This window comes from Antedon bifida, chromosome 4 (genome assembly GCF_963402885.1).
Source record: "Antedon bifida chromosome 4, ecAntBifi1.1, whole genome shotgun sequence".
In the NCBI taxonomy this organism is placed as follows: domain Eukaryota; kingdom Metazoa; phylum Echinodermata; class Crinoidea; order Comatulida; family Antedonidae; genus Antedon; species Antedon bifida.
The window spans coordinates 18,311,136-18,336,391 of NC_136229.1; the positions used below are offsets into that span (position 1 = coordinate 18,311,136).

The following is a 25,256-nucleotide window of genomic DNA, read 5'->3' on the forward strand; positions in this document are numbered from 1 at the left end:
AATTGGTTGAAGTAATCCATTTAAATCTGGAAGGTTTGTTTGTAGTGTGTACAGAGTGTACAAACAAAGTAATAATAATGAACAAGACACCCCCATATGAGAAATAAACGTTAGGGGCGCTATACGTTTTCCCCAAATTGGATTGGACGATTCGACCACGCAGACGTCGCAGAGACGAATTTGTCGTGTGTGCGGGTGAATCTACAGCTAGGCCTAGAGGCATGGTTGTTTAATTTTCATTAAATGGAGGGGAAAACATTACAAAGTTTATGATGACTACACGAACCTGTATATCATTGATAAATTTCTTTGTCTATAATCCTGAATATGGACCTCGAGAAGGAGAGGTAGGTCTAATAAAAGCATGTATTTTTTATTTAAACTAGGGTCTAGTAGGCTAGGCCTACTATTTTAGCTAGGCCTAGCAACACCGAACTAATTTATCACACTACCTGCGCGCTCGGACTGGGTTGGTTTGGGGGATTCCCCGCTTCTTGGTAGTGAATGTATAGGCCTAGGCCTACGTTTTATTAAGCTGGGTGTTAAATAAAATTTATGTTATTTTATAATATAATTAATATACCGACAAGAAATTGTTTCTAGGCCTACACATTTTTAATTAAAAAAATGTTTTATTTTATTCAGGAACACAAAAAGATCATGTTCTATCATCCAGACAAAGAGCAGCTGGATGTTAAAATAAAGAATATTGGTCTCAGTGAAGCTGTAGTAAAATTCACTCAGTAGGTGCAGCAAAATGTTTGAATTTTTCTTTCTTTTCTTTTGTATTGTCAAATTGCAGAAGATGGAGAATTAAAACGGTCCAGGAAATGGTGAGGAGTAAATCCAATGACGGGTGAAGACCAATAAATAAAAACATAAACTAAAGAAAATTTTGGAAGAAAAATAGAAAATTTACAAACATTGTATGTTATTACCAGAAAGAAACAAAACTAATTTAATGCTGCTCCATCATTGCATTTAACTCGCCATGAAAGCTTTTCTAATTAATAGCTTTTTTAGATTAATAATTTTTTCTTTTCTTTACAGAACATTTTTACCAAATAAACCTTGTGAAGCCATACATACACAGAAAAACAGACAGCTCTTTCTTGAGGCTGAGAAGGACTTTTGGATGGTCATGGTAAGAACAGGGAGTTGGAAGAACACATTATAAACAAGAAAGCAACTCCGAGAGTGCATACCTCCCGCCTACTGTAAAATTCTCCTACATAAGATTTCCCGGGAAATGCTGTGTGTGATTTAGGCTAATTTCATTACAAGCATGTGTATGCGAATTTGGTGTAATGGTTATGTAACCAGCCTTTCAACTAACAATAATATCAGTTGACTAACAATAGAACAGCAACGGCAAAAACAAACGGGTGAATTTTAAAATAGGTTTTTTAAAACTACTCGTATTAAAAAACCTGTACATTAAATCAAATTATGTTTTAATATTACAAATCACAAATTGTAACTCTTGCCTCTTGTACAAAAATGAAAATGCAATTTCAGTATACTTGTTACTTTAAGACTGCTCGCCGGCTTTTGAAAATTCTGTCCTATCTTTTAACACTAGCAGGTCTGAAAATTATACTAAAAAGTGGTCCAGAATTGGGACCGTGGTCTGGATTGCCTCCAAAATTTAATGGAGTGGTCCTTGACCACATATCTATCTGTATTTTCATTTTGGTAAAGATTTTGTAATTACTTTTTGAGTAATCCTGCTAACAAACAGACAAATGCGATCCTTGGCGGAGGTAAACAATCGACACCCTTGATTGGTAAACCTCAGGTGGATAAATGATTATAAAATAAGAGATGTTTTTGGTTCTATTGCAGACTGTAGCTATACCATATACAGAAAAGGTGGTAGATGGCAAGCCACTACGAGAGTATCATCCAGATGATGTACAAGATTCAGTATACCAGGCAGTACTCACACAGGCTTATAAAATGTTTAAGGTATGCCATATATCTCTATCTACCTGAAAGAAGCCTGGTACAGTACCAAATATTAGCCCTGTGAAACTCACATTTATTGCATTCCCATTTCAATCGTAGGCACTTATACTCTGTATACACTATCAAACTACTTTGAAAAAATAGTGTGGTGTGCCCGAATATGGTAGTGATATGCTTAAATATGCTAGTGCTATGACATCATCATGTCCATACATGGGCACATCAAATTTTGTTTTCACATAAAGTTTGATAGTGTAGACAGAGCGTAGTGTAAAAAACATGACAAGAAATTTTTTTTTTTTTTTTGCAGTTATTTATGGGAACTTTTTATGGCATACTTAAACGTACGAACGTTGAACAGTTACAGCATAGGTTAGCACATTTCTTTAATCGGGTAAGAAATTTAATAAAAATATAATTAATAAAATTGATTTTATTAACTGTAAATGATTGTGTATTTTTTTTCCTGAATGAATGCTTGCTTATCAATTTTTGTTTCTTTTTTCCAGTATATTTCAACTTTGAAATTAAGCCAATGTGATATTTTGGATGTCCATGCTGGAATACAATTTCTTCCTCTTGACAAAAATACTTATCTTAGAATACAATGTTTTATCAACCTCATTGAAGCAAATTTTAGGTAAGGTATTAATTGTAAATAATTTAAATATTTACCTAATTTAAGAAAAAGTTGCACAGACTTAGACTTGAGCCTAACTTGCACAGGCTTAGACTTGAGCCTAGCTTGCACAGACTTTGACTTGACCCTAGCTTGCACAGACTTAGACTTGAGCCTAACTTGCACAGACTTAGACTTGAGCCTAGCTTGCAAAGACTTAGACTTGAGCCTAGCTTGCACAGACTTAGACTTGAGCCTAGCTTGCACAAACTTAGACTTGAGCCTAACTTGCACAGGCTTAGACTTGAGCCTAGCTTGCACAGACTTAGACTTGAGCATAGCTTGCACAGACTTAGACTTTGAGCCTAGCTTGCACAGACTTGGACTTGAGCCTAACTTGTGCAGGCTTAGATTTCAGACTAACTTGTGCAGGCTTAGATTTGAGCCTAACTTGTGCAGGCTTAGATTTGAGCCTAACTTGTGCAGACTTAGATTTGAGCCTAACTTGCACAGGCTTAGACTTGAGCTGAACTTGCACAAACTTAGACTTGAACCTAACTTGTGCAGGCTTAGACTTGAGCCTAACTTGCGCAGACTAAGACTTGAGCCTAAATTGCGCAGACTTAGACTTGAGCCTAACTTGCGCAGGCTTAGACTTGAGCCTAACTTACACAGACTTAGACTTGAGCCAAACTTGCACAGGCTTAGACTTGAGCCTAACTTGTTCAGACTTAAACTTGACTAATTTGCAAAAATAATGTTTTTCTTTCAGTCGAATAAAACACACAGCATTCTTGTACAATGATCATTTAGTATGGTAAGTATATATAATTTTCACTCACTGATAAGTTCCTAAATGTTTTCAACATGAATCAAGAACATACTTCAATATAGGCATATTTAATTGTCGTCTTGATGTATTTCTAGGAGTGGGTTAGAGCAAGATGACATGAGAGTGTTATACAGGTATCTGACAACCAACCTTTTTCCAACATCTCTAGATACAGAGGTAAGCTAGCAACTAAAATTTTTATTTCTGATTTTTGTAGAATCATTTGATGGTTGAAACTGTTGATTATGGAATTGGATGACTGTGTCAAACTTCCTTCTCACACACGAGCAGTACCTTACCCTCTGCCAAATCTACACTACAGTATCTGAAATTTGCATTTGTATACTATATTTCAGAATAAGAATACCGTAATTAATTTTTCTTTTATTTTTTTTAAAGTTGAAAGAAGCACCACCGTCTAAGGTACTTTTGGGTCAGGCTGTTTCTTCTTCTCATTATGGAAAGTATGTATCTTACAAAACATATTTTACATTAATGTCATTGCTGCTAATAACACGAAATAGGCAGGGCAATTAAAGAGGCTTGGTGGCATGAACTATAAATTGCAGATGTCCAAAATGAGAAAAATGAAATATTTGGAGACTGTATAAAAAGAGCCCACTTTTTAAACATTAAATTTAAAAGACATCAGCTTCTATAGTAAACAATGGATTTGTATATCATATTTAATATTCATGTTTTCAGGTATGTAACTGGTCCTCCAGACCTTTCAGATGAACGGAATTTAGGGAAAATTCCTAAAATTCATGTCAATTCAAATACAGAACAAACAGCATTGCATTTAGTAGTATATAGGGTATGTATGAGTTCCCTGCTCAAAGAGTTTAATATTTTTGTTGGTGTAGAAAAAAGTAGTTTTATTTTTTGTTCAGTATCAGTATATATCTGTATTCATCCCTCATATGGCAAGTACCAAGGAGATGGATTATATCAACTTACAATAAAATGTACTAATTTCATCATCAAATTTCAAATGTGTATGTATGTATCATTGCCATAATAATTAATTTTCTTTTCAGGCCTTAAGTGCAACAGTCTGTTTAATGGTAGAAGGTATGCTCTTTTATATTCTATATTTATTTTGTAATGGCCTTGGTTCGAATCCAGTGACTTATGGTCTTTCTAGATGTGTCCCTGTATATAGTGCAGATTTTTAGACATACTTCCGTAACTGTATGTACTCTGAAAAACCACACTGTCCAGGATTTTAATATCAAATTATTTTATTCTATATATGTTTTTTTTTCCTGCAGCTGATTCAATTCCTAGTTTTAATTGGTTTAAAGAAATTGATAACTTTATTGGACCACAACTTACAAAGTTAGCCTCAGACATTAGTGAACAACAGTCTAGCAGACGATCACCAAGGTATTTCACTCTTCCATCTTGTTACATTTCCCAAATTTTACGAAATTATTCTTTATTTTTTCAACAACTTAATTAGATATGTGGGATTTTTAAGTAGTGTCTTACTAATGCTCAATATTCATTCATATGTTTTTCTTCCATCTATTTTGCTTCATTCATAAACAAAGTCGGAACTTCAGTTTGACACCTGTAAGGAGGTGAGGGGTGATGTATATTAGGTGGAACAGCTGATTTAAATGTGTTGCTACTCACGCCTTTGCATTATTTAGTTGAATGTGTGGATTTTGTATTGACGTTTAGATGTAAATAATTACCTCCTCTGTATCTGTATAATTGTCTGTACCTTGCATATGATGTATACAGTTTAGTAGTAAATGCATATTGTTGTGAGCTAAATATAGTAAACACTTATCCTTCACAAATACTGCCATTTTGCAAGTAGGTTTTCAGCATTCTCTTTGGCATTTTTTATCAGTTAATCAATAATTTTGATTTTAACCTACTGTATAATATTTGTTTTCAGCATTAGTCAAGAATTTAAATTTGTCTACTTCAACCAAATGAACCTAGCTGAAAAATCAACTGTCCACAACAGGAAGACGTCTAGCTCCATCATCAGTCCTGATATTCTTAGACTCCTCGCAGACATCAATTCAGATTTTATGAGGTAAAAGTTTATTTGACAAGTGAAGATGTTTACTGAATTACTGAGTTACATGACAAGGTCAGGTCACATCACAAGGCCACAGGTCACAACACAAGGCTGTAGGTCACAACACAAGGCCACAGGTCACATGCTTCATGTTATAACTGTATACGAAATGTGTTGTGATGTTGAGAATTATTTTTGTTATAGATCAGAATTTGACGAAGAAACCATCATGAAGACATCATCAGAATGTTGGGTTGCGGGAAAAAAGTCTGATCAACGTGAATTCTACGTAGTTCTGAATCTTAAGAACAGTAACTTAATTGAGGTCAACGGTAAGAACATTACATTTCTAAAATAATATGTAAATCTTCCATAGGAGCGGTGCAACTGTGCATTTCTCAGTTTCTGTAACATTAAGCTCTGTCTACACTATCAAACTTTATGTGACAAAAAAATGTGATGTGCCCATATATGGACATGATGATGCTATATCACTACCTTATATGGGCATATCACCACCATAATTGGGCACATCACACTTTTTTTGTCAAACTAGTTTGATAGTGTAGACAGAGCTTTAAACCTCCGTTCTCGATTTCATTTAGAATTCCTATGTCACCACTCCACCATAATGTGGTTTTTTTTTGTCTTTTTCAGAGGAAGTCAAAAGATTATGTGCCGCTCAATTCAGCAATATCTTCTTCCTTGATTGACCTAGATAAAGTGCTTTGATTCGAAATAGGAATACATAATAGAATATTGTGGTGATGGGAGTCATAAGCACCTTATAGAAAGATGGACATTTCTAGAAGTGTCCACTGGATAACCACCTGTGCAATGGTCTGAGGCAGAAGTCAACTTTAGAATGTTTGATGCGTTACAAGTGGCATGCTGAAATATTCTTGTAAGAATCTTTGAAGAGAAACCCCAGGGCACAATTGTTTGATTCTGGATAAAAAAATCTGTTCAGGTATTTAAAGATTGTGTCAAAATTTATTCTGGTTGACCAGTCTTGGTGGTACTACCACGAACATATAAATTATGTGCATGGTGTTACTCCAATGGAATGACAAGAATTATCTACTGTATCTGATGGTTCAGGCAGTTTTTAATCCAGCGAGAAAAGAGTTTTATTTTGGACCAAAATAATCCACTCATCGAATATGAACAAGATCAGAATGCATGAAATAATATTGTATACAGCCGATTCTCGGTACTGTATCTATTTCCGAAGTATCAGTGGAATATGTGGTAATACAACATCACATGTGTTTCACATTTATCTAGTAGTGAACTAACCCTTAACCTTACATGATACAGCCACCACATGTGATATAAATGAGATGCTGTATTATACAGATATTGACTGCTTAGAGGTTAAATATAAGATTTGACATCCCCGAGGGAATGATATTATGTTCGAGGGAATATATATTTCCCGAAGCGCCAGCTGAGGGAAATATATATTCCCCGAGAACATAATATCATTCCCAAGGGGATGTCAAATCTTATATTTAACCGATATAAAAGGCAATATCTGTTATATTATATAGCCAAGAACAAGTCTGCTGGTGAAGCTAGGCTAGGCCTCCTATTCTATAGTATTTGTATTGTATGTAAACAAGCCTCCTGCCTAGACACCTTACCTTGCGAAGAATAATATACAGATAATTACTAATTAATGATTCCTTGGCAATAAAATATTCACTTAGGCCTAGGTCGTTTAAATTAACAGAAGAATTTCCATCAATAAGCCTATTAATAATAATATTATAATCAGGTAGGCCGAATAAACAATTCATCGTCTTCTCTTCGAGAAGCCGAATCACCGGATGTTCAGCGCGTACTAGTTACTAGGTTACTACCGTGAGTATTGACCAATCACAAACGGTGTTTCATCACATTTAGGGAGGACTAATAACAAATGAGGGCGCTATGTATGCATAGTTTAAATAGTTTAGATGAATAATTTCTTGAAGCAACTTCCGTGGCGCAACGGCGGAAGCGTTGTCTTGCGATGGAGTGACAATTCCCACCCGAGTTCAAATCCAGTAGATGACTTTTGTTTATTTATCGGCGAACGCGAGTGTTGCCACACGAAAATTACACAGTCAATATCATCGAACTCGAGAATGTATAGGATTAATGACAGGGGACACGATAATTACGCGAAAATTACTCAGTCAATATCATCGTTCTCGAGGATATATACGATTTACGATCCTCGAAGCGACAGTCATGTGACGCAGTTTCAACCAATCACGTTCACGTATTTACATAGGCTATGTAATATTATACAAATAATGAATGTTTATGAGTGTAATGGTACAAATAATGGCATGAGGTGAATGATGAAAGGTTATATCAACGAGGCAACGCCGAGTTGATGTAACCTTTCATCATTCACCAAATGCCATTATTTGTACCATTACACGAATATTAAACATTCCTTATTTGTTTTATATAACATCTAAATAGATTCCTGTCATTTGAATCAAATATAAGGTAGCCCTAGCCAAGAGGCCTACATTTCATTCAGATTGATTAAAACAGTAATATTATAATATTAAATGTTAATGTTATATTTATATGGATTTTATAAACACACCTACTTTAGTGTTAATTATGTCAACAAACAACCAAATAATCCTATGCTTAGCAAGGCTAAAACGCCTAGGCTAGGCCTAGCCTAATACTAACAGGCCTAGCTAGGCTAGCTAGTGTAGTAGTACTAGATTGGCTGAAAGGCAAAACTTCGACAGACAATTGGAACTTATCTTGACTAATTATGGTTTTTCCAACGATTCCACGTCTTGTAGGGATGTCCCCATTAAGTAATCAAAATCCTAAAAACGATCTAAAGCTAATTTAAATGCCTTTTTGAATGAAATTAGTACATATATATCTCCAAATCGTACACAAAAATCTGCTGCTTTTGCATATCTCGCGGTGGTGTTTACAAACAGAGGCAGGACGACAGGTGGCGCTGTTGTATTTCAATGTAATTTTTGTATTCTAAATTTTTTTTCATCCGCGAAACGTTTTTTTTTTTCGTACACAAAATGTTTAAAAAAGTACTATTAAACGATCGTTTAATAGTGCGTACTATTGCACGCCATGTGACCCACAATCGTCCAATCAAATGACAGGAATTTATTTAGGTGTTATATAATACCAAATATTGCTGATACTTCGGAAATAGATAATACTGTATGTGGAGATACAGCACTGGGAATCTGTTGGTATTGTACGTATACAGCATTTACAGTAAAGCAGTCTTTGAGAATTGGAGTTTTTATAATCGAAAAAAGTGAATCATTCGTTCGTCATAACTTTTTACAGATTAATATTTTAATCGAAAAAAGTGAATCATTCATTCGTCATAACTTTTTACAGATTAATATTTTCTGGTGGTGGAGAGATAGTGTAAACAACAATAACAATATATTATGTTAAATATATTTTATTTATCTATACATTGAATGCTGGGTACTCTCTTAATTTAAGAGTATAAATTATTTGTTATTATTTATGGCCAGTTGCATGTAAGCTTGAACCAATCTAAATGGATATACAGTATTTGGATCACAGTCTTTCAAAGTTGTGGAAGGGAGCCAACAATTATTTAATAAATAATTTATACTCTGTAATTGTACTTATTATTCCAATTTGCAAGTAATTATAATATAATATGAATATGTAAATATTTATTAATGCATATGTAATGTGCAATGAAAAACCAATAAAGAGGACAAATAGACACATGTATATTAACTGTAGACTGAGTTTGTTTAAGGTTGTAGCCATTTCGAGGCCTGAAGACCAGTACACCCAACACCAGGCCATTTCAGCATAGTCAATTCTCCCAATATCACACACTTTGGGCTGGCCAAATATGTCTGGTTTTCCATCTGTTAAATAAGTCTGGTATTTGGAATGTGTTTTTAATGGTAACAAGAAATTTCAGAGAGTCTGGTATTGGAAGAGTTGACTAGTAATAATGAGTATGTGATTTGCCAGAGGTTCCCCAGTTTGAGTCTTGACTGATGTCATCATGAATCAAGACGTGAATAGAATAAGACAATAAAAGAATAGATTTCTTATATAATTTAAAGTTTATTAATTCATACAGGAGGTACGTAAGCGTAATAAACATCTATTTCAAACAAGTAGTACAGTATCTCTGCTGCACATGTGATTTTAAAATGACATTTGACGCTCAGATGATCTTAATTAGAGTTTGCAGCTGGTGATACCATGGCAACATCTCCGCTAATTGCACTCAAAAGGACGAGGAACATAAACAATCATTTTGTTTGTGTGTAAAATATAACAGATAGTCACTGGTCTTTTGGGGGGTGCTGTTTGCTTCATGTCTCGTCATGCGAATGAAGATAAACTGGTTTTGATAGTCTTCTTAATCTTTCTTGTGCCTTTTTTCCTTTGCTCATTGACATTGGTAATCCATGGTGTGGAATGTTCATCTGCAAAAATTAATAATTAAACATGAAGGCATGATGTGGGAGTCTTGTGGGTGTAGGGATAATTAAGTTTATAAAATAGTTCATTATTAACTTACCGGTCTAGGAAAAGGTGTGCCATAGTGGAGTGCTGAAAAAATGAATTTGATGTACAGAGTATCAATGATGAGTTCTTTTTATGCAATAACTAAGACAAATTGCATAGAAAATTAAACTATAATTATAATAGGTATTTAAAGGATTTTTTATTTTTACTTTTCGCAATATGAATATGATTATGAATTTAGTCACATGGACATTACCCATTTCAAGGCGAGTGTCTGCTTCCTGTATACAAAGTCTTATTTCTTTATCTCCTGTCACCTGTGAAATAAGCAAATTTACATTTACATTTTTTTTATATTCAAAATTGCTCCAGAAGTTATGTCTCTCCTCCTTTAGCACATACTGCTATACCTCCTTATTTTTCTTGAACAATGCTCTTGTTTCATCCTTGATGTATTTTCTTTCAGCAAATGTATCTTGCTTGTTTCCTGAAGTAGATTCCCATGTCTTTGAAAGTCTCAGAAACCGACGGTACAACGATAAAACTTTTACCCTGTCCATTTACACTCCTTGTTGTGACTTTTTGTGGTGTGTATGTACTGTTGATTGTTATGATGTGTGTGGTTTTTTGATGTATGGACTGTACCATTTTTTTACATTTCGTCCACGGGTTAAAGGTCACAGGTCATGGTTCAGTTATTTTTGTTTCGGGAATTTTTTTATGTGTAAAAAAATCACTGAAAATCTATTATTTTTCAGATGTTAATACAAAGATAACTAAACAAAATGTCCTCTCCCCCATTTAAACTTCACAAACGGCCAGTTGTAGGGCATCAGGTAGGTGTATAGGTAGATTTATATTTATCTAGGCTATGCTATCTAAAATAAAACGCCGTATCACATCCCCTGATAAATGGGGTGTGGACCGTGTAGCGTAAGTAGGTCAAATGACCTGGTTCTACTGTAGTGTAGGCCTAGCTAGGGGCTTACCTACCTACGTAGTTATCTTTATATTGTAGAGCTCTGGGGTGTAGGACACACCTAGCCTAGTTTAGCTAGTATAAGTAAACGAACATGAAAAATGTGTAGGCCTAGCCATCATGGCTAGGCTAGTCAAATTATATTTAATTTATTATTTTAAAATAAATAAATTATTATTAATTTACTGTAATTATTGAAAAAAATACTTAATACTAAAATAATAAAATAGTCTAGGCATAGGACTAAATTAAATGTGGGAAGAATTCTAAATTGCTGTTTATTTCCTTTTAGTTATTTTAGTTTAGTAGATATTTTAATTTCAAGCAAACAATGTATTAATAAATTATTATACTAATAAATTAAAATATTGTAATAATTTTAATAATGTAATATTAATTCACCAATAAAATATAGGCTATAAGTTGGACGGACGATCTTCCAGTTTGCCACTTGTCAGCTGTTGGGTTTTCAACAAACCAAGTTTATCGTCCTGATGGTGGCCGAAATGAAGAGCATGAGTTTGAAGATAGATTCTTTCATTTTAAGTAAGAGTACAATCAATTGGACTCTAGGAATTTTAAAGAACTCTGGGAATTTTAAAGAACTCTGGGAATTTTATTAAGAACTATGAGAATTTTAAAGAATTTTGGGAATTTTGGCAAAGAATATTTTGAGGCACCCTGAGAATATTATGAAGAACCCTAAGAATTGTTTAAGGAACCCTGGGAGTATTATTTAGAACCCTGGGAATTCCCTTCACTGGGATTTAAAAATAGACTGGGAATTCTAATATAAAGGATTCGTGGCATCCTGTAAATTACGCCAGACCCTATATTTATTTGCAAAGTCTTACCCAAGTATTTCTTTAGAAAACTGTTCAAGCTTAACCACTTTTTAAACCATATTTTACAAATTTGAATAAAAACTGTAGGTCAGATACAGGAGCATATTTATATGGAATGTTTGACGGTCATGATGGAACAAGAGTTGCTGAGTTTGCTCTGCAGAGGTTCCCAGCTGAGCTGCTGCTAGGCCAGCTCCCAGACAGCGGCAATGATAGCAGGATTAAGAGTGTGCTACAACAGGCCTTCTTAAATGTTGAACACCAGTCAAATGAAGCCATAGATGAAGCCCTGGCAGACAGGACCAGTGTCAAATTTCGGTTACCAGAAGTAAGTCATTTGATATAGTATTTTGGTATTTGATATACCATATTTTCTTTTATGCCTTTTGTCAAAATACAATATTGAGAGGATTGAAAATTCAGTAGTTTGTATATAAACTGTAACATCTTCTTTTCTATATTTAGGGTACAGACTACGATTTATACCAGTCGCACCCAAATCTAGTTGCACGACTACAACACCTAGATGCTCAGATTGCTGGAGGCACTACGGCTGTCGTGTGTCTAATACACAAGCATAAACTCTATCTAGGAAATGTTGGTAAGTTTGTCTGTATATAATTTACTTTCATACATGTGTCTTTGCCTGAAGAAATAAATTTTGATAATGTATAAAATATTGCTTGTATTTTAGGTGATTCAAGGGCTCTATTGGTAACACGGGCCAATGGCAAATTAAATGTGAAACAGATAAGCACAGATCACAATACCAGCAATGATGATGAGCTATTACGACTCAATCAACTTGGACTTGACACAACAAAACTAAGCAACGGTCGTCAGCTCGGAGGTCATGAGAATACTCGTAGTTTAGGGGATTACTCAATGAAAGGCGGATACAAAGAATTTGATATTATAAGGTGGGATTTGAATTATGTTTTTTTTACAATGATGATGTTACGTTTCTTCTTTCTCTTGATATCTGCCATTTGACAGGTCCCTGATATTATTCTTACATTTTTAGCATTTTTTTACACTTAGTTCATAATACACATCTAATGTGAAAAAAATATATATATTATATACAATTAGGATAGGTTTTGAAATAATGATGGACCACATACTGGTTCAATTTAGCCAAGCATTTGGCTTATGGTACACTAATTATGAAGTGCACAAACTTCCAATTCCGAATTTAAAAGTGCTCTACAAAATATGCTATACTGTATTTGTATACAACATTGTAGAGGAGCTGCAAATTATAATAGTACTGTTTCAATCTTATTACATCTTTATACTGCTCTTTTTTTTTAGTATGGCAAGTGGAGAACCAGTGATTGCAGAACCCTACGTAATTGGAGGAATCCCTCTTGCTGGTGAATGCGGATTCTTATGCATGTTTACAAACGGTCTTTACAAATCATTGGAAGAAGCAACGGCGACCACGCATGTCAACCAAGACATTGCATACATGGTCGCACAAGAGTTCAACGTGCAATCAACACTTAGCGGTGTTGCACAGGGTGTTGTTGATAAAGTTTTACGTATCCACCATGATACGTATTTACAGAACAATATGCGAGCAAAGTTTTGCGAAAAGCGAGATGATATTACTCTGTTGGTGCGGAATTTTAATTTTCCGCTTGGTAACTCGCTTAGACAGACTTATAATAGTCCAGTAACTGTACCATATAGTGAGTCAAATGTGCGATCAGATCCACCTACTTTGTACATACCATCGCCATCAACACCACCATTGGACTCGATGCCTGCTCTACAGATAGTACCTGAGAGTGTTACGCCTACACCATATATGCCGGTGGTTTCAACTCCATCATCTGTGACATCATCACATACTAGTACAGTAGACTCGCATGAAAGCCTGCCATTGGACCAAAGCCCTCAGAACACTCACGACACAAAGTCATCAGAGGGTAGCGGTCCCCAACCAAATATGGTCAGTTGTATAATAGACACTATGAATAAACATAATAACGCTGAAGAAGAACCAGATGCGGATGGACTGATTAAATCTTATGTCGATTTTACAGAATTTATAACTAAATATAACACAGCTATTGCAAACCTCGAATAATTAAATCGCATATTAATTTGAAAGGTCGATAGAATCCCAGAGCCTCAGAAAATAACTTGTGATCTTACCCATTCTTAATGTTTGTCACCAATGTGTTGGCTTGGTTGAAATTGTGGCTTATCAGACTTTTCTTTTCTCTTGTATCCAACCACACCACCAATACTCCAATACACCAATAAAGCAGGATAGGTTCTCATTCTATAATTACCATACTATTACAGAAGGGACCAGATGCAGGTCTTAGTGGTCAGTTTAAACAATTGTGTGCCTATCCTATTACATTTTGGTTCTATGATTCAATATCAATTCCCTGTTCCACCTGTTATCAGTAGGAGCTAGATGAGCCTTATTGTAATATTGTAATTGTAATATTTATTACCATCCATATAAAAAAAATAAGACAGATCAAAGAAAAATAAGTTACATATATGGAATAGCAGAGGATAACCCTTTAAGCTCAAGAGCTTGTTTCAGAAGGGGTCCTCAACAAAATGATAGTTGTGTAAGGTCTGTTAAGTTACACATACTTCTAAATTCTAATATTTTCCAAACATCGATAGAATATATATAAGGGCAGTAGAGTTTATACAATAAAGAAAACAATTATTTATATGTAACCATTGTATTTATTTATTCAAATTATGTGTTTCATGTTGTTTTATTCCTGAAATTTACAAGACAAAATAATATAAAAGATTTCTATGTTAACTTTTTAATGAATCATTAATTTAAAGGTACTAATTTGTCCTATTGAAGATGTCCGTATCATTTTGTACAATTTGTTTTAAATTCTATGTGTCACCTATTATCATGGAGCTCCTATTTTAGAATATTTATACATACTATCTTCTCCCCCAAACAAGAAGTATGATTTCAGAGAAATCGTCGCTGATTGGTGGAATGTACCAAAGCAAAAACATAAACAAAACAACTTCCGGGGACTTACTGCGCGGTCGTCGTCTAGTCTCTCGTCTCTGTACGTCGCGCGACGACTCACAACGTCTAGAGCTGTAAGTCTAGGCTCGAGTGTGCATAGAGTGTTCTCTTTTTCTATTCTCTGTGTCGGTTGGGTCTTTCTTCTTTGTTGCTGTTGTTGTTATGTAAAATGTTTTATGGTACGTTTTTTCGTATATATTTATTATAATTTTATTGATAAATTATCTTGCTTCTTAGAGTAATTTGATTTTAAATAATAAATGGTTTAGTATATAAGTTTACCAAGAATCAATCATATCTAGGCCTAGCCAAGTTTGGTGATTGATAGGCCCTCAAAAAAGGCCTAACCAGGCCTAGGCCTTGGCCTAGACTCTAGCTAGAGTGAGTAGGGTAGTAGGCCTAGGGCCTAGTAGAAGTAGGCTTACTAATAAGCCTAGGCTAGCTGCCTGGCCTGTGTTATTCCTGGTTTAGGCCTACTATTACTATGAGGGACTAGGCCTACCCTAGTAGTAGAGAGGTAGGATCAGCCTAGTTATTATTAAATAACAGGAATCAACACTAAAATTACTACAGCTTCATTTATTTGTTATTAATATTGTAATATGTAGGCCTAGGTTTATCGCAAATGGCTTGATTTCGCGAGGAACATCATTACACAATGCATAATGTGAAGGGTTTGGGAGCAAACGTCACAACGTGACAACAAATCATGTACGTACATACGTAACGTATGATGGATAGGAAGGTTCCCTTCCTATCCATCATGCGTCGCGCACACTATTTGCGATATAAAGCTTATTTATTAATAAAAATACATTAATATAATGACGTTGTGACAGGACCATTGTGACTAGGCTATAACAGTATTCTAGTATGTCAGTGTTTGTTACTAATGTGGAGGAAACTTTCTAATTTTTACTATGAGCGAATTTTGATTATTAAATCAATATTTTATCTTAAATGTCATACAGCCATATTTTGTTTTATCATTTATTAAAAAAATAAAATGGCATGATTGGTAAATAACATTAACAATCATTTAATTGTACTGTAAGCTGTTGGTGTCCTTCAGGTAGACTTATCTCATATTGAAATAAATTTCAATCAAATTAATTCTCTAATGATAAAATGTTTTAGCAATTTAGACCTATTGTTGGTAGTAATGGCATGAAGCTTGGTGATTTTATGACATTAAGCAGATGGTGATAGTTTCAAGGTTTTTATTTTATTTAGATGGAAAAAGTTGAAGGAAAATGTATGTACAGTACTGTAGTCTAATATTATTACTGTATAGTCTATTAATAGTGTAATTCACTGTATAACTATAGTGTCTAATAATTATTACTGTATAGTCTATTAATAGTGTAATTCACTGTATAACTATAGGGTCTAATAATTATTACTGTATAGTCTATTAATAGTGTAATTCACTGTATAACTATAGTGTCTAATAATTATTACTGTATAGTCTATTAATAGTGTAATTTACTGTATAGCGTCTAATATAATTATTACTGTATTGTATATAGTCAATGAGTAGTGTAATTTACTTTATAGTGTCTAATAATTATTACTACTGCCTAATAATTATTACTGTATAGTCTATTAGTGTAATTTACTGTATAGTGTAATTTACTGTATAGTGTATCATTACTGTACAGTATGTAGTGTAATAAATATACAGTAGTAGGGAATACTGTATGTTTTTAGTGTAATGTAAAGAAATGAGTACAGTAGAACCCCTCCTTTGGAACATCCCTATTGAGGGGACATCCATATCAAGGGGACACTTTTCCATTAAGGGAACGAGAGGCAATGTACTGTATCATTACACTCAAAGGAGTTGATTGAGGGCTGTTAAGGGTCATTTTCCTGTTAGGCAATGCAATGTATCACTACTTTCACAGGGTACACTCAGGGCTATTAAGGGGACATTTTTTAATGTGCCTCTTAATAGAGGTTCTTCTGTAATTTGATTTCAAATACTGTTTTACCTAAGTGTAGCCTACTACCACTGTAAGTAATATCATACAGTAGTGTACATAGAGATATCATATTATGAATATTTCTATGGTAATAAATCTCAGTATTTATAAATGTCAGTAAAGTATTGATGGGTAACATGCCTCTGTCTCACAACTAATCCACTCTCTATGCACTAGTTTAAGAGACTTAATATCACAGCGACAATTAAGATTAACAATGCAGGCGTACACCTATTCATCATCGTGTACTGTAGTTATCATCAGGAGGTGTACACATTATTCATCATCCTCTATAGTTACTTAGTTTACTCACAAAAGGTATACGAATGAGTGAGTGAGTCATTTTTTCATTGTTTACATAATTGCAGCAATCATCAATATACAGTAATGCACAGTACAAGCAATCCACCAGTGAAACCAATCCAGTTGTTTTAATTGTTAATTATAAAAAGAGATTATAAATTGCCTGCAGTAGCAATTAATGTTGAAATAATGTTTTTAAATGTTAGATAGTGAAAAGGCTCGAACTACGACTCTTTTCTTGATAATTAAACACCCTTATTATTATACCACTGGGGGTTTTTCGTGGGAGTTGCCAAATTTGATTGGATAAAACAAAATGTTTGGATTTAAATTTGTTTGAAAACTAGTTTACTGATCTAGTTTGTTGTAGATTTTACTAACCAAGTGCAGAGGTCCAGATCAAAACCAACATTACTGTTTTTAACTTTAATAAATTAGGTTTTGTCTGTTGCTGTTGATATGGTGATGAGAACAAAAGAAGATGGTAAAATAAAAGGCATATTATAAACCAAAACAAAGGAAAATTTACACCTCACCAACTAAAAATGTCAATGAAAAACATAAAGGACCAAACCAGCATCTTTTGTTTCTTCCTGGTAGAGTTAAACCTACCTAGTTCAAAGTACCAATAGCTAATGATTTAATTTCTTTGTTATTTATTTGAACAAATTATGTACAATGAAATTTAGAAAATAATTGCTATTTTTAACATAATGACAAGAAATTATTTTAAGGTCAACAAATTGTTTTCTTCCTGGCCGATAAATGACATGAGGTCAAAGTTTGATACCCACTGAAATTTAATTGGTAAAAGTCTCTTAAATATGTTTAAATAACAAGTTTTTGATGTCTATTTTATTTATTCAAATTTCACAGTAAATCGATTAAAATAAATGATTTTAACATGTCAATAGGCCAAAGTGGTACTTTGTAGACATGTACTGTATTCAAGAAAATTGTATTACATTTGTGGTTTTTGCAAGGTCATTCAAAAGCAATTGTTCTTTGTAGTTGTTGTACACCCAGTCTACAGACTCAGTGGGGTATTTGTGGTATAGTTCATTCTATGGTGTAACAATGTGTTGGCTGGCGAAATGTCAAGTAATGTGAAAAACGCAACCAAACTAGAAAAACATACTATTTAATTCAGTTTATTAATTCAAATGGTGTCGGAAAAATGCTAATTTTACAGTTACCATAATTTATTAATATAAATACATAAAATGTGATTTGAAAAGATGTAAAGCAGGTAAAATACTATTTATCCCAAAATAAATTGTTACTGTCTAAGAAAGAGAAACAAGTATTTAAAAGTCTATTAGAAATATAAAATTTAATGTAGTTTACTGTATAGTTTGTGGAGATAGTGTTTGTTTTAGTTTTATTTTTTTAGTATTAAATTTCTGAAAACGGAAGAAAAACCATTTTGTGACTGAAAGAAAATTAAGCATTTGGGTGCGATGATGTCCTTATTCTTTGAAATCTACCATACATACAGTATTAAACTCCTGAATAACAACACATTTCCTTTGTTTGTGGTTTAGGATATAACTCAATTTCTGGAAATGGATTATTTATATTGTCTGCATAGGCCGACAGGTATTCAGATCTCATATCATTTTACGTGTTCTTGTATTGATTCAGGAATTGACTGCTGCTTGCAATGCCAAGAATATTTAGTGGACTTTGCACTTTACCCATATAGTTGATTTATATTTCATGAGTGAGCTTATTTGTTTTAAAGTATAAAAAAAAAATCACTTAAATTAAAGAAACGAATTCAGTTTGGGTTTGCTCTAACAGGAAATGGCGTGATAAATGTTAAATAATGTAAGCTCTGTTAAAAAACTACTACTGTATATATAAACTTTATATAAACAGAAGTCTGTAATTGAATACCACATGGTATGTATACTAATACTGTAATTTCCCAAGCCCCTATTTTTACTGTACAAGATAAATAAACAATGATAAATAGATCAATAGATATTTTTTCTACAGAAAACAAAAGAAAAAAATATTACAACTACGTATAAAATTGTTTACTATTTATCGTCATAATTACCGTCTCCTATTGTATAATAAACAGGCGACTTACTGTACTCATTATTTATATAACAAAATACGTAATGTTTACACATTTTTTCTAGTATCAAGTCATACCACTCCAGGCTATTATTGTATCTATAGATAGCCCACAAGATTCTTTTGTTATTGTTTTCTACTGACGTTGTACAACATTTGTGACGTCATTGCATGTCTTTATTTGTTCCTTGCAAAGGAGTTGACAAATTAAAATGAGCAGACATTTAATGAGTGTGCACGGAATACTAATTTTGTTGTACTGTATGTGATTCATCACGTCATTTTAATTAGGTATCTCATTCATTCATTTATTGGTGATGATGTATAGGTATTTTATATTGAATATTTTATACAGAATTCATGTACTATCATTGTTTTAATGTGGAATTCTAGACCTATTGGAAAGAGTGATTTTATTTATAGAGTCATTAACCTTATAAAAGAATCTTCCTGTACATGTCCACAACTATTTTTTTTTTTAGTTTAATTTAAAAACCTTGTATAATTTCTATTATGTTACAGCTTTTTTACTTGTTTTTATTTTTCAAATCTGGAGGACCTCTCGGAAAATTATATTTTGCATTGAAAGAACTAATTGCAGAAAAAAAGAAATTATTTTATTGTATTGTACAGGCACTGTATTACTTTTTTGTAAGACCAAACTTATTCATTTGGCTTAAAGTGTCTTCCTCATACAAAACAACGTAGCAATACATACATTATAGTACCTGTATATTGATATCAAGTTGTCTGAATAAATACATTTACTGTATAATTCTATTCTATTTTACTACATACGGTAAACCTAACTGGGGTTTCATAATATCTATACTCCTTGTTTTGCTTTGACTCAGAGTACTGTATTTTGCTTAGTGAATTATTATTTATGAGATGTTATCCTACGATCAGTTTAATTGTTAAAAGTTGTACAATACCACCACATTGAGGTTGTCTATACTTTTTTTGCCTTTACTTTATTCACTCATCTTGCAGGTTTGTTATATACTTTAATATTTTTATAATCGGATGTTAACTGTTATATCTTTTATTAAATTTGCTGCACCTTTTTTGCTTCTGTTTTTTAGGAAATATATAGAAGATTTTTAGAAAAAAAACTATCAGAGGCTTGTGGAAAAATTGTTTCTGTTTGTCGTCTAGTTGTTAACGACAGTTAAACCAATGGGAAAGTGCCTATCGTGTTGCAGGCCATCAGATACTGGCACAAATGGACAAAATGGAAACAACGGTCAAACTCTGGACACAGTCGGACGTCGTAGTCTGACTAAATCAATCCCAGCACCAATTATTCCAAAAGAGTCGCTTGACCCACGTGCATGGAAAGGCGGTGTGTTCAATGGGCACGAAAAGCAAAAAGCAGCACATATAAGGACTAGTAATGGCATTGAAACGCAACCCCCGTCTATACCAAAATTGGAATGTTCCGAAGCTAGGATAAACCTTTTGTTTGAAACTTATAAGGATGGTCCGGAAGACTCCATTCTTTCTGAAGGGATGGAGAAATTTTGTCAGGACTTGATGGTTGATCCAGAAGATATAATTATGTTGATTATCGCTTGGAAATTTAATGCATCTATGATGTGTCGATTCACGCGTAGTGAATTTATCGCTGGATTTAAACTTTTAAAGGTTGATACGATGGAACGTTTAAAGTCCAAATTTGTAGAGTTGAAGAAAGAAGTTGAGGAGGACTTAAAATTTAAAGATTTATACAGATATACATTCAACTTTGGCTTGGAATCTGATCGAGGACAGCGCTCACTACCTACGGAAATTGCAATACCATTATGGCGTCTAGTTTTTACAAATCGTGTACCGCCGATACTTGATCGCTGGTGTAACTTTCTGCAACAGAATGACGTGCGAGGAATTTCACGTGATACTTGGCAAATGTTCTTGAATTTTACAGAGGTTATCGGATCAGATCTTAGTAATTACGATGACAATGAAGCGTGGCCAAGTTTGTTCGATGATTTTGTGGAATATGAGCTAGAAAGACTAAAAGATTCTGGACCAAATCTTAATAATTCGGCTGACACAAACCCTCTAGAGTACTATCTGTGAAATGTGGAGTATACAATAGACCAACATCTGAACTAGGAAATTATTTTAATTTTTATGAAAATAGCTAAATGTCATTGATTACATTTTTGTGGAAAACTTATTTTTTTGTGAAATACATGCTTAGTTTTAAGAAGGTTATTCATCTGCCCTTTCTGTTCCATTTTAATTATTTTAACTTCTAAAATTATTGTTTTTGTTTACCAGATATTTATTTTGGTATCATAAGTATAGCAATATGAAAAATAGGCTTAGAATATGGAAAATTTATTCCCACTTTGCGATTATTCTTATTAATTTACCAAAGCTGAAACATTCTTTTTAAATAGCTGGTTTATTTCCTTGTTTACTATACAAACATGTGCTTTAAAAAATTGATATTAAATTACAATTTTAAAAAGATAGATGAGCTTCATTATATAATGTCCCTAATAAAGATTGGAAAAACTTTAAAAATTAAACCATGCATGAGTATCCACAACTGTGTCCACTCCCATTTCTAAGTTTGATATTTGTAATCTTAGCTATCACAAATTATTAAGTGCAGTATTTTTTATTATGTTTTGTATATTATACCAAATGATGGGCAGTTTAAAATATCAGATTTATTTGTACAATTGTACATGTTGTGCACTTATTATAGTTTGGTTATATTGCTAGTTGTGCCCAAAATTTCAATGCAATTTGTTGTATTATTTTCAAAAAAGTAAATGCACTAATTGCTTAAAATTTAAACCATATTTGGTAATGTTTTTTATTCTAATCTTTTGCAATTGCTCTCTAAAATACTTATACATTCTAAACCATTAATTCATGTTCTAAGGTGGTGTTTAACTGGAGCTAATGTTTAAATCAAATGGAAATCGTATGTACTGTAGGCCTATAGCATATTAGTCACCTACTAAGCCTATTTCATATGCAAAATGGTTTGGTCTATTAAAAGTAGTACAGTAGTGGTTAAACCTAAATAATGGCCTTGCACCCCAGGGTGGGCCTACACATGAGTTAGTATATTCATAGAGCACAAAATAATGCAGCTTAGCTACACATTCCGTGTGACTATCAATTTGTATACTTTTATCCTATTAAAACAAAATGTTGAATTTATAAAATTATTTTTGATTGTTTGTTTCTACCTTACTTGCTATTTGTACTTGAAATGCAGTCTATAAATGCCACACAGTGCATACCCATCATTATGATGACTCATCACAGCCAAATATGGAAATAACTGTATTGACACTAATGGTGTATCAAGACAAATGAGTGTATTTGTTAGTTTACAAAAAAAAACGTATTCTGTTCAGCATGATAGGCTCATATTAATGAATACTTAAGATTGTTGAGTTTGTTGTTATACCTTCATCAGGAGTTTACTGTTTAGGGCCAGCCTTTAAAAAGAGTCTAATAGTAATACAGAGATATATATTAGCCTTGATAAACTGATTATAACAAAGGTACTAATATACAATATCTACTCTTTGATTTCATGTTGTGGCCCCAAAGAAGACAAAGTTAATGTACTGTAATTGTTTACATATGCTAAAGATTGGTTCCCACTTGGTTAACCAATCAGAAGAGACCGTTTGGATGAACCATCGCACTGTGATTGGTCAAATTACTTCTGATGGGCCTATATCTTTGCATTGCTTCTAAGTGGGAACCAAGCTTTAGAAGACTACAAAACTATCCACTTATTACTTACTACTTTCCACTTTTGTTTTGATTTGAATGGAGAACTATCACAACACAGTTTGGTTTGTAAGCATGTGCAGATATTGTCTTTGTCATCTTTGTTGTTGCTTCATGCAACATCAGGCTGTGTCTAAGAGCTGACAAAAATGTACTATAGTATTTAAATTAATCGTCTGTTTTTCATAGAGAAATGCAAAATAAATTTATAAGAAATCCTATTGTGTATAGTCTCCCTTTAGAGGTGAAATATAGATATTTTTGTGACTAGATACATCCCACAGTCCTTTTGTAGTCCATATGTTGTAACAATCTCTTTGTTAATAATACATTATTTTGTAGAACATTTTTGTGAAATTGCAAACATTTTTAAAGTATGTTTTATGATATTATATTTTCATATTTTTTGGCTATAATATTTCCTTTGTAAAAGGCTTTATTGTGATTGAATTTTGTATTCCTGCAAATATTGTTACTTATTTTTTATTTAACCAAAACATGTTCAGAATACCATGGCTTGCTGTTTGTATTTACATTGGCCAATAAAGAAAAGCGTACCTCTGTTTATAATTGTTAATTTAAACCAACATTCATATTCATAGGTTTTTTGGTAAAAAATTAACAATTTTAAAAAGGAGACATGGCAAATTATTACAAATTCTACATTTAAAATCGCAAAATAAGTTCCAGCCCTTTAAAAAAAATTACAAATGTGCTACCATTTTTTTATTGCCATTTACAAATATATTTAATTTCGAAATGAAACATGTTTGTGTTTTTGTTCTTCTGAAAGGTGCACACCTCGTTGTACAGTTTGTTTGCCAGTTAACATTGTATAATTACAGCCACAGTAAACAATTTGACCAATCACAATGTCAGGGATCATCTGAACTGTGACTTGTGATTGGTCAACTCATAAGCTATTCACCCATTTTTTTCTCCAGATTTGATGATTTGTAATCATTTTCATATACTACTACAGGTGTTCTTCTAATTAAAGACCATTTTGGGACAGTATTGCTGTTAGTCTTCAGATGTTCTGATTTCATAATTAGAATCTTTATTTGTATTCATCCAGCAATAGAGATATGTGGTCTTACATTGGAGCTACACCTGTATTGTATATAGTTTATAATGCTCTACCAAGTATCTAATTCCGTATCGCAATTAAAAGTAATTCAGTTGAATTTATTCAGATTGAGATTTCTTTGTATTTTGTTACGCAGTATTACATATTGTACAAGGATTTTTTTTTTAAATTTCCAAAATATCCACTTTTTTAAATTCAATAATTATTCAATAATATTGCCATATATGCGCATATATTGTGTTACCATCATCTTACAGAGCCATAGTAACTACTTATGTCAAAAAATAAAAGGGTCGAAATTTGCCCATTTTACGACAATTTTCCTGTACTATAGTACATGGAATTTTTCGAAAAATGGCCAAAATATCCACTTTTTAAAACACAATATTTATGCGATAATATTGCCATATATGCGCATATATTGTGTTATCATCATCTTATAGAGCCATAGTAACTGGTAGTTATGTCAAAAAATAAAAGGGTCGAAATTTTCCCATTTTTCGAAAATTTCCCTGTACTATAGTACAGGGAGTTTTTCGAAAAATTGCCGAAATATCCATATTTTAAAATTCAATAATTATGCGATAGTATTGCCATATATGCGCATATATTGTGTTATCATCATCTTATAGAGCCATAGTAACTAGTTATGTCAAAAAATAAAAGGGTCGAAATTTTCCCATTTTTCGAAAATTTCCCTGTACTATAGTACAGGGATTTTTTCGAAAAATTGCCGAAATATCCATATTTTAAAATTCAATAATTATGCGATAATATTGCCATATATGCGCATATATTGTGTTATCATCATCTTATAGAGCCATAGTAACTAGTTATGGCAAAAAATATAAGGGTCGAGATTTTTCCATTTTTTGAAAATTTCCCTGTACTATAGTACAGGGATTTTTTCGAAAAATTGCCGAAATATCCATATTTTAAAATTCAATAATTATGCGATAATATTGCCATATATGCGCATATATTGTGTTATCATCATCTTATAGAGCCATAGTAACTAGTTATGTCAAAAAATAAAAGGGTCGAAATTTTCCCATTTTTCGAAAATTTCCCTGTACTATAGTACAGGGATTTTTTCGAAAAATTGCCGAAATATCCATATTTTAAAATTCAATAATTATGCGATAATATTGCCATATATGCGCATATATTGTGTTATCAT

The 25,256-nt window shown here is 33.0% G+C and overlaps 4 protein-coding genes across 5 annotated transcripts; 3 read left to right on the forward strand and 1 right to left on the reverse strand.

The window, feature by feature from the left end:
- Nucleotides 1–179: 179 nt before the first annotated feature.
- Nucleotides 180–7,884, forward strand: LOC144839131 (vacuolar fusion protein CCZ1 homolog). Of its 2 annotated transcripts, XM_078694442.1 has the most exons (16): nt 180–347; nt 646–743; nt 1,051–1,144; nt 1,846–1,968; nt 2,279–2,362; nt 2,478–2,608; nt 3,360–3,404; nt 3,515–3,596; nt 3,819–3,883; nt 4,125–4,236; nt 4,460–4,493; nt 4,694–4,808; nt 4,976–5,005; nt 5,332–5,475; nt 5,665–5,792; nt 6,118–7,884. In XM_078694442.1, exons 1-16 carry the CDS (start codon nt 270–272, stop codon nt 6,171–6,173), a joined length of 1,419 nt encoding a protein of 472 aa, XP_078550568.1. In that variant the 5' UTR covers nt 180–269; the 3' UTR covers nt 6,174–7,884. The 2 variants fall into 2 exon arrangements, with proteins under 2 accessions (XP_078550568.1, XP_078550569.1); XM_078694443.1 differs by lacking the exon at nt 4,976–5,005.
- Nucleotides 7,885–9,382: 1,498 nt separating this feature from the next.
- On the reverse strand, nt 9,383–10,634 carry LOC144841326 (LYR motif-containing protein 1-like). Its single transcript, XM_078697622.1, has 4 exons — nt 10,398–10,634; nt 10,244–10,304; nt 10,040–10,071; nt 9,383–9,944 (listed from the first exon to the last, which is right to left on the reverse strand). The coding sequence occupies exons 1-4, from the start codon at nt 10,545–10,547 to the stop codon at nt 9,831–9,833; spliced, it is 357 nt and encodes a 118-aa protein (XP_078553748.1). The 5' UTR covers nt 10,548–10,634; the 3' UTR covers nt 9,383–9,830.
- A 39-nt stretch (nt 10,635–10,673) lies between these two features.
- LOC144841324 (TGF-beta-activated kinase 1 and MAP3K7-binding protein 1-like) lies at nt 10,674–14,523 on the forward strand. Its single transcript, XM_078697620.1, has 6 exons — nt 10,674–10,823; nt 11,382–11,512; nt 11,899–12,139; nt 12,277–12,412; nt 12,506–12,731; nt 13,126–14,523. The coding sequence occupies exons 1-6, from the start codon at nt 10,773–10,775 to the stop codon at nt 13,904–13,906; spliced, it is 1,566 nt and encodes a 521-aa protein (XP_078553746.1). The 5' UTR covers nt 10,674–10,772; the 3' UTR covers nt 13,907–14,523.
- Nucleotides 14,524–14,918: 395 nt separating this feature from the next.
- LOC144841325 (DCN1-like protein 3) lies at nt 14,919–24,177 on the forward strand. The gene is made up of 2 exons (XM_078697621.1): nt 14,919–15,021; nt 20,301–24,177. The coding sequence occupies exon 2, from the start codon at nt 20,395–20,397 to the stop codon at nt 21,295–21,297; it is 903 nt and encodes a 300-aa protein (XP_078553747.1). The 5' UTR covers nt 14,919–15,021; nt 20,301–20,394; the 3' UTR covers nt 21,298–24,177.
- The last annotated feature ends 1,079 nt before the right edge of the window (nt 24,178–25,256 follow it).